The sequence below is a fragment of the Ranitomeya variabilis genome, chromosome 2 (assembly GCF_051348905.1).
Source record: "Ranitomeya variabilis isolate aRanVar5 chromosome 2, aRanVar5.hap1, whole genome shotgun sequence".
Classification (NCBI taxonomy): Eukaryota; Metazoa; Chordata; class Amphibia; order Anura; family Dendrobatidae; genus Ranitomeya; species Ranitomeya variabilis.
The window spans coordinates 1,006,009,697-1,006,026,015 of record NC_135233.1 but is presented as its reverse complement, the minus strand read 5'-3'; the positions used below and the strand labels follow the sequence as shown (position 1 = coordinate 1,006,026,015).

The 16,319-nt window shown below is 44.0% G+C and overlaps 1 protein-coding gene across 1 annotated transcript in view; it reads right to left on the bottom strand.

Moving 5' to 3' along the window:
• The window catches only part of LOC143808514 (saxiphilin-like), a 139,367-nt gene that overhangs the window by 77,437 nt on the left and 45,611 nt on the right, over positions 1 to 16,319 (bottom strand). Inside the window, exons 2-5 of the mRNA XM_077291264.1 lie at positions 8,116 to 8,279; positions 5,016 to 5,121; positions 3,595 to 3,810; positions 114 to 320 (exon numbers count right to left, since the gene is read on the bottom strand). Of these exons, the coding sequence (XP_077147379.1) occupies positions 114 to 320; positions 3,595 to 3,810; positions 5,016 to 5,121; positions 8,116 to 8,279 (693 nt within the window). The remainder of the gene's footprint in view (positions 1 to 113; positions 321 to 3,594; positions 3,811 to 5,015; positions 5,122 to 8,115; positions 8,280 to 16,319) is intronic.

Genomic DNA, 16,319 nt, shown 5'->3' with positions numbered 1-16,319 from the left:
ATGTATCAGTGATAAATCATTATAGTGACTCCGTGTAGTGTTATATCTGTAATCACTGCCTGTAATAACATCGATGCAAAGGGAGAGGATGGAAGGGTAAAGTAGATCCTTACCAGAAGCTTCACATGGTTTTGGTGGTTTTCCAGGGAAAGTTCTGGAACCAAAAACCTCTTCCCCATACTCATCCACGCACCAGGAGTAGACATGGGACTGCTGAGGTCGATAGTTGCCCTTTTCATCACATTCCGGCACAAAAACTGCTGGTGAAGGTTTAGCACTGAGCAGTTTCTGACGTTCCTTCAAGCAGGGAGGTTTGTTTGCTAAAAATGGATATAACCAAGAGTTTATGAAGCCGTTTATTGCTATGTATGTGGTATCATATAATCTTGACTTTGGGAACAAAGGTCCTGAAGCATTGCATGTTTGTTTGTTTTTTTAAATAGCGATTATAGTTGCAGTTTCTGTATTGATAGCTACTTTTAATATAATTTAGTCCAAAGGAGTACAGTCAGTATGTGTGGCGGCTCCATTGTACTCCTTGTGTGCCAATGTGTTTTCTTTCTAAAAACCAATGCTTAATATGGAACCATACATGAAAATTTGTTGTGAAATCAGAGGCATACGAAGGCACAGCAGAGGAGTCCGAATGAGAATTTCCTTTAACCCCTTAGTGACAGAGCCAAATTTTTGAAATCTGACCAGTGTCACTTTATGTGGTAATAACTCTGCAACTCTTCAACAAATCCCAGTGATTTTGAGATTGTTTTTTCGTGACACATTATACTTTATGTTAATGGTAAATTTAGGTTAATATGTTTTGTGTTTATTTATAAAAAATATCAAAAATTTGAGAAAAATGTAAACAAATTAGCAATTTTCTAAATTTGAATGATTATCCCTCTAATCCCGATAGTCATACCACATCAAACCATTAATAAATAACATTTCCCTCATGTCTGCTTTACATCAGCACCATTTGTAAAATGTTATTTTACTTTCTTAGCATTTTAGGAGGTTTAAAAATATAGCAGCAATTTTTCATTTTTTCAAGGAAATTTACAAAATTTATTTTTTTATGGACCTATCCATGTTTGAAGTGACTTTAGGGGTCCCATATATTGGGAAACCCCCAAACATGATACCATTTTAAAAATAGCACCCCTAGACATATTGAAAACTGGTGTCAGGTAGTTTATTAACCCTTCAGGTGCTTTACAGGAATTAATGCAAAGTGACATGACAGAAATGAAAATGTGTATTTTTGCCACCTAAATGCCTCTAACTTCTGAACAGATTACTACAGCCGTCAGACTCTAAAGGTACCGTCACACTCAGCGACGCTGCAGCGATATAGACAACGAGCCGATCGCTGCAGCGTCGCTGTTTAGGTCGCTGGGGATCTGTCACACAGACAGCTCTCTCCAGCGACCAACGATCAGGGGAACGACTTCGGCATCGTTGAAACTGTCTTCAACAATGCCGAAGTCCCCCTGCAGCACCTGGGTAACCAGGGTAAATATCGGGTTACTAAGTGCAGGGCCGCGCTTAGTAACCCGATATTTACCCTGGTTACCATTGTAAAAGTTAAAAAAAACAGTACATACTCACCTTCTGATGTCTGTCACGTCCCCCGGCGTCCACAGGGTTACGCGCTGCTGCTCAGAGCTTCCTGCACTGAATGTGTCAGCGCCGGCAGTAAAGTAGAGCACAGCGGTGACGTCAGCAGCATCTAAGGGGTTAACCAGATTTGGGAGGAGCAAACACTGATCGTGGCTGATACAGCAAGTTGTCAGCTACAGTGTACAGCCGACAGCTGCTGGATTGTGACCTGTATGGGGATGCTATTCTCTTATATCTCAGGTCAGTTAAAAGACGTATTGGCTGTCACTAAGGGGTTAAAGCAGTTACATAGAATCATTGTGGTACAGAGAAGAGATAAGACCCCAAAGGAAAAGGAAAATACAGTAAGCTTTTTAGTTCTGGACACAGGATGACTAGAAGGCTGGACTGTACGCCTCACACATATACCAGTCATCCTGCCACGTCTGGTGTGGTACCCCTTATATTCCCTATGAGGGCAGCTAATCATTACCCTCGTGGTGGATACAATCTTCACTCCTACTCCCTTCAGTGTTGGCAAACCTCACCCTCTCTCCTTCACCTGGGATAACTACACTGACCAACTCAGAATAAATGTTTAACTTACAAAAAAGGAGGAGTACTAAGCCAATATAAAATATTTAATCTTTACTAATTACATACTGTAGTAAAATGGTCATATGCACATAAAATCATTTAAAAAAGAGAAAAAGTCCACTGTCATGTAGTCATATACACTTGGTACTAACTTTGTTATCCAAAATATTGTATCCTCAGAGCTGTATTTTGTTCTGGCCAAAGGACATATTTTGGTTACCGGTGTATGTGCATAGGCCTATACTGTTCGTTAGGTGACACTACATATTTTGGCTACACCTATATGGAAACTGGACTTAGTAAGGCTTATATTCATATCATACTCTCTTTTAGAGATGAATATTGGTAATGTATTATAGTACTTTTTCAATTATTTTATTTCTATATTTCTATTTAGCTATGTAATTAATAAAGATTAAATATTTTATATTGGCTTAGTACTCCTTTTTTTGTAGGTTATATGTCTTGGCTAGGAGAGCCATTTACTTAGTAAATCACTTATAGGTATTCAGAATAAATGTTTTCAGATGGTCCCCTGTGTCCCTCCCTATAGCCCTGTGGTAGCATACATTATAGAGAACACTACTCACCCCCACTTGCTATTTATTATACGGAATGTTTCATCCCTAACCTTATGAAATATATTTCTGTAACTACTGTAGATAATTTAAAGGGAACCTGTCACCTGTTTTGGCCTATATTAGCTGCGGCCACTGACTTTCGGGGCTTACCTACAGCATTCTATAATGCTGTAGATAAGCCCCCAATCTGACCTGCAAGAGAAGAAAAATCCGGTCCGGTCCGATGGGTGTTGCAGGTCCAGGTCCGGGTCCGGCGCCTCCCAACTTCTTGCGACTCCGCCCTCCTGCTTCTTCATCGGTCCCTGGCATCACGCTCCTGCACAGGTGAACTTCTCTGCCCTGTTGAGGGCAGAGCAAAGTACTGCAGTGCGCAGGAGCTGGGCCTCTCTGACCTTTCCCGGCACCTGCGCACTGCAGTACTTTGCTCTGCCCTCAACAGGGCAGAGAAGTTCACCTGTGCAGGAGCGTGATGCCAGGCAGCAAGGAAGAAGCAGGAGGGCGGCGTCACAACAAAATGGGAGGCGCCGGACCCGGACCTGCGACACCCATCTGACCAGAACGCACAGGACCGCCCCCGGGTGAGTATAATATAACTTAATTTTCTTCTTTTGCAGGTCAGATCATGGGCTTATGTACAGCATTATAGAATGCTATAGATAAGCCCTGAAAGGAGGTGGCCGCAGCTAATATCTGCCAAAACAGGTGACAGGTTCCCTTTAACTGACTCCTAATTGTAAAGAATGACCTATAGTAAGTAAGGGCATAACTAACCCAATGTAGAGACTGAGGTGAGAACACTGATAGAATGGATTAGTACCTTTATCTTCACATGTTAGGCCCGGATTTCCTGGTGGAGTTCTTGTTCCCTCGATCTCTTCACCATTTTCGTTAAGACACCAACAGTAACCGGTGCTGCCATGACACTGCTTTGGAGCGTAGTTTCCCTTTTCCTCACATTCTGGTACAAATGCCCCTATTTTCATTATTTTTCCTCCGAGCACACTCTGCCGATGCCTCATACAAGGGGTATGTTCTATCCAAATAAAACAAATTATCAGACAAGAAAAACTATTCACATAATAGAGATGATGTTTCATGGCGAATTGAAGATTCCTTGGCTTTTAGGGTCTAGATAATAAGTTGTCATGATACTGACATAAAAAGTAAATTCCTCCAAAGTATTACAGAGACAGATGGGAGCTGTCACCTGACTATGTCTGCCTCACAGCGAATGGCTCCATCAGAGGTTCTGTCCGAATCCTGTTTTCCAGGGCTTCAGACAGAAGTCCCAACAGAAACACTGACACGTGGACTGCACACAATATGAACATTGCCTTAAAACACAAATAAATAACTATCATCTGCACATGCGCCGCCCCCGGCCTGCAGACAATTTCCCGGAGTCCAGTCCTCCTCATAGGAAGCCATGTGACTGCTGGGGTATGGGCGTTCACAAGATGTCGGCAGAGCCAGCGCAGCACTGGACACCTGTAGTAGCGGACACCCGCAGCACCGGACACCCGCAGCAGTGCGCCGCACCACGCATCCAAACACCCCCTCATCCCAGCCTGCAGCCGGAAAGGTATATCTGCATTTTAAGATGCTCCCCATTTTCATCCCGAATTTGAGGGAAAAAAAAGTGCATCTTATAATCTGAAAAATACGGTATTCTGGCATTTTTAATTTACATTTCTTTTAGGATGCTTAATCATAATACTTTTATAGCTTTAATACAATGAGGCCAAAAAAGGGAAATGCCTTCATTGCTGGATTTTCTATCAAACATCTCTTTTATTCCCTGTTGTAATAAAAACATGAAAACAGAACAGGAGCCTCTGATGAAGCTACTATGTTTCAGCAATGACGTAGTGCCACTCATCAGTGGCTAGATTTTAATTACAGACAAGTTTTATTTTTTCTATATTTAAAACTCCATTACTCCTGAATAAGGAGTATAAAATTCATGAGTCCTGAAGGATAGCTGAGCATAAAAAAAAGAAAAATGCAAAATAAAGTTGAAAGGTTTAATATAACCGTTCAAACCATAGAAATTCAGCTGACTTTTGTCGCGTCTTCTTTTTCATGCGTGTACCTTCTTTGTAATTTCTTAGCGGTGGTGAACTGACTTTATTGTGTTTAATAAATCCAATATCTTGGTTTGGATAGGACCATAGAAATAATGTATATTTCTGATTGTTGAGGGTTGATTCTAGATAAGTAAAATAATTTAGCGCTCACCTCTCTCAGAATAAGCTTCAGTCATGATGGGCTTCAAATTAAAAGGATGTAATGAAGCTTTGTAAACGTCTTTACTATCCAGAGAAATAGCATCTGCTTCTCCATTCTGAAAAGCAAAAAGGTCTTCACTGATAATGATGCCCCAAGAGGATAGATTAAATATTACATAGTCATTAGAGCGAGCGGTACCCTTTGTAGCCATAAAGTGCTTTGGCTAATAAATTCCTGATCAGGGAATCCGCTCTTTTGTAATATTTAGATAGGTTATTTGAAAACCGCTTTCTTACACCAGAAAAAAACTGTTTCTTTCTTGGTCATCATGAAAGAAGTACTTTCATCAAAGTTTTTATCCTCTTAATACATTGCAATTATCATATTTATAATATAACGGTAGGAGCGTCACTCTGTCTGAAGCCTTTATAGACTGCGCAAGCGCGATGCTCCTAGCGTTAGATTATAGACACAGTGTTCGTATTCAAGAAAAAATGGCGCCGGAAAGCGCAGACTGTGCTGGCGCCGAAATCTGTGTCACAATCCCGCCCATATCACTTAATTTCCACCCCCACAGTGTCCCCATGCCCCCTGATTCCGGTCCATAAATGTCCCCCTGCTCCCAGAATCAGGGGGCGTGGGGACACGGTGGACACGATCCCGCCTTCATGACATTGCAGCAGGTCATGCCACAGCAATTACTTACGCCCCTGATTCTGGCGCATGAATTTCCCCCTACTCCTGGAATCGGTGCCTGCGCAGTCCGCGCTTTCCGGCGCCATTTTCATTAATACATACTACAGTGTTTCTTCAAGAAAATGGCGCCGGAAAGCGCGGACTGCGCATGCGCCGATTCCGGGAGCAGGGGGACATTTAAGAGCCGGAATCAGGGGGCGTGTGGACACGGTGGACACGATACCTCCCTCATGACGTTGTGGCAGTTCATGCCACAGCAATTACTTACTTAGGCCCCCTGATTCCAGGGCATGAATGTCCCCCTGCTCCCGGAATCGGCGCCTGCACAGTCCGCACTGTGGCGGACTGTGGCACGGGGCACGGCACGGGGCCATTTTCTTGGATACTGCAGTGTATCTTCAAGAAAATGGCGCTGGAAAGCGCAGACTGCGCAGGCGCCAATTCAGGGAGCAGGGGACATTTATGGGCTGGAATCAGGGGCCGTGGGGACACGGTGGATATGATCCCGCCCTCATGACATTACTTACATACATCTGAAGAGACACTGCAGCGCGGACTGCGCAGGTGCCAATTACTGCGTCACAATCCCGCCCTCTCATGATGTCGTGGCATTTCCGCCCACATTAATGATTTCATTACAGATATCAGGAGCATGTGTAAGACTATCTACACTATACAATATGTCAGCAAAGCTACCAAGTAACTTTCTAAAGAATATATAACACACGTCTGTGGAGCAAGGCAGCCACTTTCGACTCAGTACCACCACAGTGTCTGTTGCCACCACTGATTAAAATGGGGGCGCAGGATGGGAGCAGCACATGGTTGGATGGAGATGTAGGATGGCAGCAGCACATGGCAGGATGGGGACGTAGGATGGCAGCAGCACATGGCAGGATGGGGACGTAGGATGGCAGCAGCACATAACAGGATGGGGACATAGGCTGGCAGCAGCACATTACAAAATATGGGAGCAGGATGACAGCACCACATCACAAAACAGGGGCTCAGGATGGGAGCAGCACATGACAGGATGGGGACCATATACCAATATAAATGCTCGCCACCCGGGCGTAGAACGGGTTCAATAGCTAGTTATATAGAACAGTGTACTCACAATTGCTCATTTCACCTTTCTATCCAATAAATGTATCTATTTTCTCTGCTTTATATTGAAACAGCGAGTTTCTTTTCCCTGCAAAAATCCTCTTCAGCTCCTGACCCAGCTGCTCCGTCCTTTCCTCCTGCCAGGGACTTTTGCTGTGACTCATGGCTCATACAGGGAAAACAGACTTCCTGTTTCTACATAGAGCTTAGATGGATTCAGCTAGTCTTTTTTAATCAAGTGATATCATAGACCTAATGGAAAAGAGAAGAATTAGCTGGGTAGAAAGACAAAATGAGCAATGGTCACTGCAGCATCAGGAGTCGCTAGGCGGCAGGCTACCATAGGCTTACCATATCCTTAAAACAAGCTTTTGCTTTAAATAAAAAAGATCCGGATACGCATGTGCTATATATTTGAATCTCTCTGAATCTATTTGAACAATTTAGTGTAAAATTGATGAAGGTTTAATGACCGAAACATGTTGTACACCTTCCACAGATTGTAAATAAATTCACCAGATTGGGTGCTGGATTCTTGAACTGTTTATGCATAACGGGTTGGGACCCTTCCCTATATAACTTCACAAGAGTGCCGTCCTTCTCACTTTGCAATATATTAGGAAGATAAAAAAGTTTGATGGAATTCTTCTTTGACTAGACAGTGAATACACCAGATCTTCACTCTTTCAGTGTTAAATTATTTATTTCTACTCATTTTCAAATTTATTTTAATCAATATTAAAAGCTAATACCATAGTTATACTTATTTAAAAAAAAAACACAATCATTTTTTCTTCTAGAAAACAAAATAGCTCAATATTAAACGTATTGCCGTGCAAAAATGGATTAAAGGAGCAGAATCATGTGGTTATCTTTTCTGTAAGTGATAAATCACTATTTGTCATGTATGTAAAAGCTAAAATCTTTATTGTGAGGCAGGTCTCCACTGAATTAAACCTTACGCTGCAAAGTTTCGAGAGGAGATTTGCCAATTCTAGAAGCAAATACATGAGGTCTATTTTTCAGATATTTTAGGAGAGTTGGAAAGAATCAGTTAGACTCTCCATGTCCATATACGCAATTTCATTTAATTGGCCCGAAAGGATAATACCTACAAAGATGGTCTCACACCTGGGAGGACCTGTGCTGTACTGCATCACAAAAACCATGATTGATTTTAGTGGGCTTTGTGTAATGCTTCATTTTCTCAAGGATTATACCCTGCCCCTGCAGGCGAGACACTATGTGATCAGCTGAATATCAATTGACACTTCTACCAAGTGGACTTCCATGATGATGTACTCACACTGATCGCTCTCACACAGTCCTCGGTGCTGGATTTTTTCACACATGTGAGTAGAATCTCATCTACATGACAAGATGTCACCAGATCATTGCACTTTTGTTCTTCAGTATCTGACGTCACACACCAACGTACATTTCTTCCACTGGGGGCTGCAGAACTCAGAGCTGGAAAATTTCAGAATAAAGATTATAAAAGTAATAGCAATTGGATAAAACTTAACCTTTAATTGGTTTGTATAAAATGGTACATATATTGAACTATAAAATAGACAAAGGACTAAACAACAAACCACCCTTGTGCTATGTGCAACCTACCAAACAGAACGGGGGAATAACAACAAAGACAATAAAGTTGACAGTGGTTGAGGGTCACGATATACAATGGCCCTTAATCCCTGGCTGGGGATATGTATTGATAACCAATACCCTTTAGTATATGAGGCTCCAAAATTTGGCCATACAATATTTCTTGGTATGGTATAAATATTCTGAGTATATATCCTGGAGGTGATACTGACTATGTGAAATGACCAATTGGTACCGTTACCACATGTATCACCGTAAACACCAAGGTTCCCCACTTATAGGTATGTAAAAAAACCACAATGCATGTTAGCTCAGGGTATAAATAAGAACCTTATTGTGGGAACATGAGTAAATTACCCGCCAGGCATATATCATAACTGTGACACTGTCAACACGAAATAGCAGCAAGAACAAGAGGCTTATATGAGCAAATCATGACCTTAAACAATACCACTATACTTGAAAAGATTTAGGACCATGCTACCTCATGGACATATGCCACGAGCATCCCTTTGAGTCAAGGTAGTGAGGTCAATATGTTCCTGCACAGGACCCTATTACCAACGGGCCCTATATGTGCAGATGTATGTGCAATACAACATATCCATATAACGGATAGATCTCACCCAAATGATGAAAAAAAGACGTTATTTATATAGGGTGAGCCAGCCTCTCTCCTACGTGGCGTCTCCCGACGCGTTTCGTCCATGCGGACTCATCAGGGGAGTTTGAAGACCTAAAGTTGCCGCTTTACAGATCTCCCCGCTACTGTGGTTTAAAAAGCCAAGAGCACGGAGGCGCGCCAGAGAGACTCCGCCCCCAGCGTGTGACGCGTCTCCTGTGCTCTGCAAGGTACTTCCGTTATGCCGAGAAAAGTTCACGGACCGTACCGCGCTGAATGTCATGGAGAGGGAACAATCATGCCCCCTGTTGTGAATTTGCTTTTTGCTCCCTCTAGTGGTTACTAGTTTTTTGACTCTGGTTTTTCTGTCATTCCTTTTATCCGCACCTGGGTCGTTAGTTAGGGGTGTTGCTATATAAGCTCCCTGGACCTTCAGTTCTATGCCTGGCAACGTAGTTATCAGAGCTAGTCTGCTGTGCTCTTGTCTACTGATCCTGGTTCCAGTTATATCAGCTAAGTCTGCCTTTTGCTTTTTGCTATTTGTTTTGGTTTTGTATTTTTGTCCAGCTTGTTCCAAATCTATATCCTGACCTTTGCTGGAAGCTCTAGGGGGGCTGGTGTTCTCCCCCCGGACCGTTAGACGGTTCGGGGGTTCTTGAATTTCCAGTGTGGATTTTGATAGGGTTTTTGTTGACCATATAAGTTACCTTTCTTTATTCTGCTATTAGTAAGCGGGCCTCTCTGTGCTAAACCTGGTTCATTTCTGTGTTTGTCATTTCCTCTTACCTCACCGTCATTATTTGTGGGGGGCTTCTATCCAGCTTTGGGGTCCCCTTCTCTGGAGGCAAGAAAGGTCTTTGTTTTCCTCTACTAGGGGTAGCTAGATTCTCCGGCTGGCGCGTGTCATCTAGAATCAACGTAGGAATGATCCCCGGCTACTTCTAGTGTTGGCGTTAGGAGTAGATATATGGTCAACCCAGTTACCACTGCCCTATGAGCTGGATTTTTGTATTCTGCAGACTTCCACGTTCCTCTGAGACCCTCGCCATTGGGGTCATAACAGTTTGCCAGGCCAGTATTAAATGTTTAATGCATTGCAGAAGAGGGATTATAAGAAAGAAGATTCTGAGTTTTTTTTTTTTTTCTTTTTCCCCTTTACCTCAGAGTGGCTATGCTTGCTGCAGACATGAATGTCCAGACCTTGATTACAAGTGTGGACCAGCTGGCTACTCGTGTGCAGGGCATACAAGACTATGTTATCAGAAATCCTAGGTCAGAACCTAAAATACCGATTCCTGAACTGTTTTCCGGAGACAGGTTTAAGTTTAGGAATTTCGTGAATAATTGTAAATTGTTTTTGTCCCTGAGACCCTGTTCATCTGGAGATTCTGCTCAGCAAGTAAAAATTGTTATTTCGTTCTTACGGGGCGACCCTCAGGATTGGGCTTTTTCGCTGGCGCCAGGAGATCCGGCATTGGCTGATCTTGATGCGTTTTTTCTGGCGCTCGGTTTACTTTATGAGGAACCCAATCTTGAGATTCAGGCAGAAAAGGCCTTGCTGGCTATGTCTCAGGGGCAGGACGAGGCTGAAGTGTATTGCCAAAAATTTCGGAAATGGTCCGTGCTGACACATTGGAACGAGTGTGCACTGGCCGCTAATTTTAGAAATGGCCTTTCTGAAGCCATTAAGAATGTTATGGTGGGTTTTCCCATTCCCACAGGTCTGAATGATACTATGGCACTGGCTATTCAAATTGACCGGCGGTTGCGGGAGCGCAAAACCGCAAATTCCCTCATGGTGTTGTCTGAACAGACACCTAATTCGGTGCAATGTGATAGAAAAACCGCAAATTCCCTCATGGTGTTGTCTGAACAGACACCTGATTTAATGCAATGTGATAGAATCCTGACTAGAAATGAGCGGAAAATTCATAGACGCCGGAATGGCTTGTGCTACTACTGTGGTGATTCTACACATGTTATCTCAGCATGCTCTAAACGTATAGCTAAGGTTGTTAGTCCTGTCACCGTTGGTAATTTGCAACCTAAATTTATTCTGTCTGTAACTTTGATTTGCTCACTGTCATCTTATCCTGTCATGGCGTTTGTAGATTCAGGTGCTGCCCTGAGTCTCATGGATCTCTCATTTGCTAAGCGCTGTGGTTTTACTCTTGAACCATTAGAAAATCCTATTCCTCTTAGGGGTATTGATGCTACACCATTGGCAGCAAATAAACCGCAGTATTGGACACAGGTTACCATGTGCATGACTCCTGAACACCGCGAGGTGATACGTTTCCTGGTTTTACATAAAATGCATGATTTGGTTGTTTTAGGGCTGCCATGGTTACAGACCCATAATCCAGTCCTGGACTGGAAGGCTATGTCAGTCTCAAGTTGGGGCTGTCGTGGTATTCATGGGGATTCCCTGCCTGTGTCTATTGCTTCCTCTACGCCTTCGGAAGTTCCGGAGTATTTGTCTGATTATCAGGATGTCTTCAGTGAGTCTGAGTCCAGTGCACTGCCTCCTCATAGGGACTGTGACTGTGCTATAGATTTGATCCCAGGCAGTAAATTTCCTAAGGGAAGACTGTTTAATCTGTCGGTACCTGAACATACCGCTATGCGTTCATATATCAAGGAGTCTCTGGAGAAAGGACATATTCGTCCGTCTTCTTCCCCTCTTGGTGCGGGATTCTTTTTTGTGGCAAAAAAGGACGGATCTTTGAGACCTTGTATTGATTATCGGCTTTTAAATAAGATCACTGTCAAGTTTCAGTATCCTTTACCGCTGTTGTCTGACTTGTTTGCCCGGATTAAGGGTGCCAAGTGGTTCACCAAGATAGACCTTCGTGGTGCGTACAACCTTGTGCGCATTAAGCAAGGTGATGAATGGAAAACCGCATTCAATACGCCCGAAGGTCATTTTGAGTACTTGGTGATGCCTTTTGGGCTCTCCAATGCGCCTTCAGTTTTTCAGTCCTTTATGCATGACATTTTCCGGAAGTATCTGGATAAATTTTTGATTGTTTATCTGGATGATATTTTGGTTTTTTCTGATAATTGGGATTCGCATGTGGAGCAGGTCAGGTTGGTCTTTAAAATTTTGCGTGAAAATTCTTTGTTTGTCAAGGGCTCAAAGTGTCTCTTTGGTGTACAGAAGGTTCCCTTTTTGGGGTTCATTTTTTCCCCTTCTGCTGTGGAGATGGACCCAGTCAAGGTCCGAGCTATTCTTGATTGGACTCAGCCCTCGTCAGTTAAGAGTCTTCAGAAGTTCTTGGGCTTCGCTAACTTCTACCGTCGTTTTATCGCTAATTTTTCTAGCGTTGTGAAACCTTTGACGGATATGACCAAGAAGGGCTCCGATGTAGCTAACTGGGCTCCTGCTGCCGTGGAGGCTTTCCAGGAGTTGAAACGCCGGTTTACTTCGGCGCCTGTTTTGTGCCAGCCTGACGTCTCACTTCCCTTTCAGGTTGAGGTGGATGCTTCGGAGATTGGGGCAGGGGCCGTTTTGTCGCAGAGAGGCCCTGGTTGCTCTGTTATGAAACCTTGTGCCTTTTTCTCTAGGAAGTTTTCGCCTGCCGAGCGAAATTATGATGTGGGCAATCGGGAGTTGTTGGCCATGAAATGGGCATTTGAGGAGTGGCGTCATTGGCTCGAGGGTGCTAGGCATCGTGTGGTGGTCTTGACTGATCACAAAAATCTGATGTATCTCGAGTCTGCTAAACGCCTTAATCCGAGACAGGCCCGCTGGTCATTGTTTTTCTCCCGCTTTGATTTTGTTGTCTCGTATTTACCAGGTTCAAAGAATGTGAAGGCCGATGCTCTTTCTAGGAGCTTTGTGCCTGATGCTCCTGGAGTCGCTGATCCTGTTGGTATTCTTAAAGATGGAGTTATCTTGTCAGCTATTTCTCCGGATCTGCGACGTGTGTTACAGAGATTTCAGGCTGATAGGCCTGAGTCTTGTCCACCTGACAGACTGTTTGTCCCGGATAAGTGGACCAGCAGAGTCATTTCCGAGGTTCATTCCTCGGTGTTGGCAGGTCACCCGGGAATTTTTGGCACCAGAGATCTGGTGGCCAGGTCCTTTTGGTGGCCTTCCTTGTCAAGGGATGTGCGGTCATTTGTGCAGTCCTGTGGGACTTGTGCTCGAGCTAAGCCTTGCTGTTCTCGTGCCAGCGGTTTGCTCTTGCCCTTGCCTGTCCCGAAGAGACCTTGGACACATATCTCCATGGATTTCATTTCTGATCTTCCGCTATCTCAGGGCATGTCCGTTATCTGGGTGATATGTGATCGCTTTTCCAAGATGGTCCATTTGGTTCCTTTGCCTAAGCTGCCTTCCTCTTCCGATCTGGTTCCTGTGTTTTTTCAGAACGTGGTTCGTTTGCACGGCATCCCTGAGAATATTGTGTCAGACAGAGGATCCCAGTTCGTTTCCAGGTTCTGGCGATCCTTTTGTAGTAGGATGGGCATTGATTTGTCGTTTTCGTCTGCTTTCCATCCTCAGACTAATGGACAGACGGAGCGAACTAATCAGACTTTGGAGGCTTATTTGAGGTGTTTTGTCTCTGCTGATCAGGACGATTGGGTGACATTCTTGCCGTTGGCTGAGTTTGCCCTTAATAATCGGGCTAGTTCCGCCACCTTGGTTTCGCCTTTTTTCTGCAACTCTGGTTTCCATCCTCGTTTTTCTTCGGGTCATGTGGAGCCTTCTGACTGTCCTGGGGTGGATTCTGTGGTGGATAGGTTGCAGCAGATCTGGAATCATGTGGTGGACAACTTGAAGTTGTCACAGGAGAAGGCTCAGCGCTTTGCCAACCGCCGCCGCGGTGTGGGTCCCCGACTACGCGTTGGGGATTTGGTGTGGCTTTCTTCCCGCTTTGTTCCTATGAAGGTCTCCTCTCCCAAATTTAAACCACGTTTTATTGGGCCTTACAAGATATTGGAAATCCTTAATCCTGTATCTTTTCGTCTGGATCTTCCTGTGTCGTTTGCTATTCACAATGTATTTCATAGGTCCTTGTTGCGGCGGTACATTGTGCCTGTAGTTCCTTCTGCTGAGCCTCCTGCTCCGGTGTTGGTTGAGGGCGAGTTGGAGTACGTGGTGGAGAAGATCTTGGATTCTCGCCTCTCCAGGCGGAGGCTTCAGTACCTGGTCAAGTGGAAGGGCTATGGTCAGGAGGATAATTCCTGGGTGGTCGCCTCTGATGTTCATGCGGCCGATTTAGTTCGTGCCTTTCATGCCGCTCATCCTGATCGCCCTGGTGGTCGTGGTGAGGGTTCGGTGACCCCTCACTAAGGGGGGGGTACTGTTGTGAATTTGCTTTTTGCTCCCTCTAGTGGTTACTAGTTTTTTGACTCTGGTTTTTCTGTCATTCCTTTTATCCGCACCTGGGTCGTTAGTTAGGGGTGTTGCTATATAAGCTCCCTGGACCTTCAGTTCTATGCCTGGCAACGTAGTTATCAGAGCTAGTCTGCTGTGCTCTTGTCTACTGATCCTGGTTCCAGTTATATCAGCTAAGTCTGCCTTTTGCTTTTTGCTATTTGTTTTGGTTTTGTATTTTTGTCCAGCTTGTTCCAAATCTATATCCTGACCTTTGCTGGAAGCTCTAGGGGGGCTGGTGTTCTCCCCCCGGACCGTTAGACGGTTCGGGGGTTCTTGAATTTCCAGTGTGGATTTTGATAGGGTTTTTGTTGACCATATAAGTTACCTTTCTTTATTCTGCTATTAGTAAGCGGGCCTCTCTGTGCTAAACCTGGTTCATTTCTGTGTTTGTCATTTCCTCTTACCTCACCGTCATTATTTGTGGGGGGCTTCTATCCAGCTTTGGGGTCCCCTTCTCTGGAGGCAAGAAAGGTCTTTGTTTTCCTCTACTAGGGGTAGCTAGATTCTCCGGCTGGCGCGTGTCATCTAGAATCAACGTAGGAATGATCCCCGGCTACTTCTAGTGTTGGCGTTAGGAGTAGATATATGGTCAACCCAGTTACCACTGCCCTATGAGCTGGATTTTTGTATTCTGCAGACTTCCACGTTCCTCTGAGACCCTCGCCATTGGGGTCATAACAGCCCCCCCCCCCATGTGATGCGCCATCCGACTCAGTAACTATTTCGGTTCTGTACCTACATGTAATAAAGATAGCACCGTAATGATAGCTATTAAGAACTGCGTCTGCGCCGTCATATATATATGATAGGCATAGCCACCAGGCACGGCACAATAAAGGAAGGACAGTTAATTTTCATAATGTCCTATCCACCCATCAATATGGTACAGTGTTCCCCTCACCATAGCAACAACACCATGCGGTGGAATAACGGACAGATGCTTAAATAAAGACATAAATGGAGACATAATCGACATTGTCATTATTGCAGGCAAAGGCCTAATGAGGAAGGACGAGAGAAATGAGGACACAAATGGCAACATAGATTCAACATTGTCACCATTACAGGCAACAAGCCTGATGGAAAAGGAGGAGAGAGAAATATGTGAGAAATTGCTCACAATCCAATGAGTGAGGGCATAATTTGTATGCCCTTAGTTTATAGAAAATAATAATATTTATACAAGAAAAATAAAAATAAAAATAAATATACAAAATGTGGAGAGTGCAGGACACCACTGACACCCCACATGGGGTAGAAGAGATGAAGGAAGGCTCCCTATTATGTCCCTACAACCTATCCGCTGTACTTCTGTACCCTACCTAACGCGGAGGTTGGCACCCTCAGAGACCCTGCGCAAATGGCGCCCCCACTCGACGTAGGCTATCCCTATCTAACTGTCCCTATTGTCCCTACATTGGTACAGATAGGGAGGAAATGACCAAAGTTTGTTTGAAATGAAATCAATATGAGATGTAAGGAATTATTATTTGAATATTTTGCAGAGCATTTTTTAATGGGATGGTACATAGACACACCTAAGGAGTATTAATATCACTTGACTCCTACCTAACGCGGGGGTTGGCACCCTAGGACCTTACGCCATGGCGCCCCCACTCAACGGTGGCTATCCCTGCCTACTTTGCCTCAGAGCCAAGATGCCAACAAATACAGGTAGGAGAAAACAAAAAAAGGGGAATATAAAGGATAGCCAGTGAATAAATCAATTGAGATAAAATTTTATAGAAAGCAGCTATAGGGCTGTATCTCATTCAGTCCTAGAGGTTGGACAGTCTTTAAATTAAAGATCCACCTGCTTTCCTTTTGAAGAATTTGTTTATCCCAATCACCCCCCCTCACAGATGGTAGAATTCTGTCTATCCCAACAAAG